This window comes from Venturia canescens, chromosome 10 (assembly GCF_019457755.1).
Source record: "Venturia canescens isolate UGA chromosome 10, ASM1945775v1, whole genome shotgun sequence".
Taxonomy (NCBI): domain Eukaryota; kingdom Metazoa; phylum Arthropoda; class Insecta; order Hymenoptera; family Ichneumonidae; genus Venturia; species Venturia canescens.
Window position 1 is genome coordinate 7,804,865 of NC_057430.1, and position 4,240 is coordinate 7,809,104.

The 4,240-nt window shown below is 32.7% G+C and overlaps 1 protein-coding gene across 1 annotated transcript; it reads left to right on the top strand.

Annotated features, from left to right (window-relative positions):
* The first annotated feature begins 1,272 nt into the window (after positions 1-1,272).
* On the top strand, positions 1,273-2,733 carry Mpc1 (mitochondrial pyruvate carrier). The gene is made up of 3 exons (XM_043429944.1): positions 1,273-1,544; positions 1,646-1,746; positions 2,388-2,733. Exons 1-3 carry the CDS (start codon positions 1,489-1,491, stop codon positions 2,555-2,557), a joined length of 327 nt encoding a protein of 108 aa, XP_043285879.1. The 5' UTR covers positions 1,273-1,488; the 3' UTR covers positions 2,558-2,733.
* The last annotated feature ends 1,507 nt before the right edge of the window (positions 2,734-4,240 follow it).

A 4,240-nucleotide genomic window follows, 5' to 3' on the forward strand; every position in this document is an offset into this window, starting at 1 on the left:
TCTCTTCGTTATCAAAAATGACTAAAATGGTGCGTAAATTAAACTTCATTATTACATACGGAAAACATTTTTTATGGTAAAAAGAAGATTGCGGTTAGAGTTATTCCGCTGTAGGGTTTATGAAAAAAACTATAGATGGGCGGTCTAGAGTTAAAAAAATATCAATCAACGATTTGGAATACAAATCTACATGAATAAGATCTAGATGAATATTTAAAAAATAAAGAATTTTAAAGAAACTTAAAATGACTGAAATAAAACGCGATGAAAAACCGACGATATGATGAGGATTTTACTACGACAAAATATAACATTGAAAATAATTTCTTTTTAGATCGAGATTTCTTTTTGGATTCATTTTATCCATGTCGAAACTTTCTGTTTACACCGATTTTTTCTGTGTTCTGTAATTCATCGACACTACATATTTTCATTGAATGAACTTTTTTTTACATTATGTTTTACGTACCGCAAACTATATAACGATCCGTGCTTTACTTTGTTTACTTTTGTTTGTTTATTGGGTCTAATGTTAATTCGAGCTCATATCATTTCATATGAATTCGGATTTTTTGATGGATTTTTAAAGGGCGATCTATTACAAAACTGCTTAATCGTCAGTGGAGCTTGATCCGAAATTTATCTCAGACTCGGACTACAAAGAATTCATATTTCCATTTTTCCACTTTCAGTTCACTACTGTCACTAGTTGCGAGTATACGCGAAAGCAAAGCAAAAGTACAGATGGAACTCGGTGACGATAAGTGGCGCTGCTGCGTCTGTGACACTGAAAGTAGTACTAAAACAAAATAATGGTTGGCTCGATCGGTATGTGAGATGCTAAACATTTTATCAATATATATTCGCAAAGAGGATTGAAGTACGAATCTTTGAAAGATTGAAAAAATTGGTTCGTACTTTTTAGACCAAGCGTGCAAGCATTTTGAAATATTTTGCCTAGAAATACGTGGTACAAAAATAATGCAGCACGTTTTTCTGGTAGTTCACAATGTAACGAGTACATGGAATTTTTAATCATAGAGAATCAAGATTTTGAATATAGCCATATTAGGCATGAAATTGATGACTTTGAAAATGATTTTCGATTGAACGCGTCCTTGGTGGTGGTTAAATAGGTCATAGGTCATAGTTGGGGGCATACGAACTACTTATGTGCCGTTGATGTATATAGTAGGCTAGTAGGAGGCGCGCTCGAAGCTGGCTAGCCTGCCTAGGTCGATTACCTTGTACGCGTAGCGGCAGCACTTGCTTCATATTTCAGAGAGAAAAAAAACACGGCCAATCCTATTTTTTGCTCGATCAGCTGTTCGAGGACGATCGTGAGGTCGCAGACGACGCGATCTTTCCCCTCGCGAGTAAACAATCGTGTTAATCGTAATTGTTGCAAAGTAAACGCTTCAAGAACCTTTTTACTTCAAGAAGACTTTACCAACTTTGCAACAGTTGCGGCACAATAGAACAATCAAAATGAGTAAACTTTTGAAAAAATTCGCCACCAAAGAGACACGAGATTATTTCTTCAGGTGAGTCAAAGTTCGTGATCTTTCCTTACGCCTCAAAAATTTCCACTATTAGAATTTTCATAAGTCGAAAACATTTGTTCTTTTTTAATTCCGTTCCTCAGTACCCACTTTTGGGGACCAATTGCGAATTGGGGAATACCCATAGCTGCGATAGCCGATATCAACAGAGATCCAAAGTTCATCAGTGGCAAAATGACGCTGGGTAAGTACGATTTTTGACCGACAAAATGTTTTGAAGAAGTACTTCTTCAGTTTAGTAACTCTAAAAACGAAAGACTCATATTTTGAAGTAGTCTATTGAAAAAAAAAAGAAATGGCTTCAATAAAAGTTAACGAAAAAATTGACACGTTCAATGTGTAACCTCTTTGTAGGAAATTATTTGATCAAAAAACGAATGACAATTTCAGTAAAACTACGAAAAAATTTAGTAATTACGAATTTGGGAAGTGTTTTGTTAAACTTTTTATCCAGGCGTTTTTTTTTATGATTGAAACAAAAAAGCTACTCAAAATTTGTCTTTATTTGCAAATTGACAATGAAGTAATCAATAGTGTCCTTGAATATTCGTTCAATTTTCATAATATCAAAATACCAAACAGGATATACTTAGTGAATGGCACGTCGATTGTTTAAAATCATCTGACAAATAATATGCCTAATGAAAAAATAGTAAAAAAAAAATCAACTCACTAAACATTTAATAGATTAACAAGAAGTCAATGAATAAAAGAAAACGAGTAGAAAAACCGTTCAGTTTTACACAATGAAAATTTTAATTATTTGAATTTAAATGATAAAAATCTATTGTTTCAAACTCAAATATTACCTTATTTGTGTTTCAGCTCTTTGCCTTTATTCTGCAATGTTTATGCGCTTCTCCCTGAAAGTCCAGCCTCGAAATTTGCTCCTGTTTGGTTGTCACTTCGTTAACGAGGGTGCGCAACTTACACAAGGCTACAGATTCATCGATTACCATTATCTGGGCAACAAGAAGACAGAAGAAAAAGACTAGAAGAAGGTCTATACTTTGTACTAGAAAAATGTGTTCCATGGGTTATGGAAGACTCGCCATAATTTTATTGGGTGGTCGCATCTCAACGAGCTAGCATATTGCATATGCTTTCAAACTCGTTTGTTGACAATAGATAGGAAATATTGAATTTATTACATGAACTGTTATTCCATGAAGTACTTTGTTTTCTCTTGCCCCTCTGAGCCCTTTTTGTGCCAAAGATCTGTACAGAGTTATTTATTTTGTGTCATTGCATGTATGTTGTAAATATAAATTCTTCTTTCATTTATCCCTGAAAAATTATACAAATATATAATTATTATTGAATAATAATTATATTTGCTTTTGTGTAGAATCATTGGAAAGACCGCTGCATCTCTTTTGATTGAAATATTCTCACTTTTGAATTTTTTAAACTTTTAATAATTTTTTTCGAATTTTTTCAAATAATTTTTTTCGCCGAAATTCGAGTTCCATAAATTGAGTTTGGTTGCCACTTTATTAGAGAGTTTAATTATATATTGAATTTTCTTTTTTATTATCCGCTTTGATGATCTCGTGACACTCGGAGATTTTTGCGCAGACTCACCCTTTCGTATATTTCCATGAGAACAAAAGGAAATTTTACAAAATTTTCCATTCATTTTTTAATCGAATTTCTATTGACTTTCGCTATCAAAATTTTAAAACTTCCCGCTCGAAAATCGATACGCAAGCGCAGTATCGTTAGACGCGGTCAGCCAGGCAAGTAATAACCTCACTTACAATTAGAAATAATTGAATATATTGAATATATGAGGGATTCTCTGTTGAACCGGCCACTTTATTTTCGATCATCTCACTGATTATATCAAAGTACTACTAAAAAGCACTCTATGTGAATTTTTTCAGATTTTTAAATTCATAATTTCAGAAAATATCGTTTTTTCTCGGAAACTTGAAGTAACTGAAAAAAAATGAATCCACATAAAAGTTGTAGTTTCGTGTTATCTTTCGAGCGGATGACTCGAAATATTTTTAACGGCAGTCTGGTATAACGATGTCTTTTTACGAAAAAAGGGGAGAATTTTTTTTTATTCAGAAACAGCCATTTTTTTTGGCTGAAAAAATTACAAAGTTTTCCAATATGTCTGACGATATCGCAAAAAAATCACCAGAGTGGCACGGATCGAGGTTCTAGGGTAAAAAAAATGAATTTTTTTTTTATTCAAAAATAGCCAGTCTTTTTTATTGAAAAAATTACAGAGTCTTTTAGTATGTTTGACGAACTCGCAAAAAAATTGCCAGAGTGGTACGGATCGAGGTACCGGTATGAAAAAAATAATTTGCGTAATTTCATTTTTTTTACCCTAGAACCTCGATCCGTGCCACTCTGGCGATTTTTTCGCAATATCGTCAGACATATTGGAAAACTCTGTAATTTTGCCAGCCAAAAAAAATTGGCTGTTTCTGAATAAAAAAATTATTTCTCCCTTTTTTTCGTAAAAAATCATCGTTACCAGAACGTAAAAATTATTTCGAGTCGTCCGCTCGAAAGCTAACACGAAACTACAACTTTTATGTGGAATCATTTTTTTTTCATTTACTTCAAATTTCCGAGATATATTCATTTGAAAAAAAAAACGGTATTTTCTGAAATTATGAATTTAAAAATCTGAAAAAATTCACATAAAGTACTTTTTA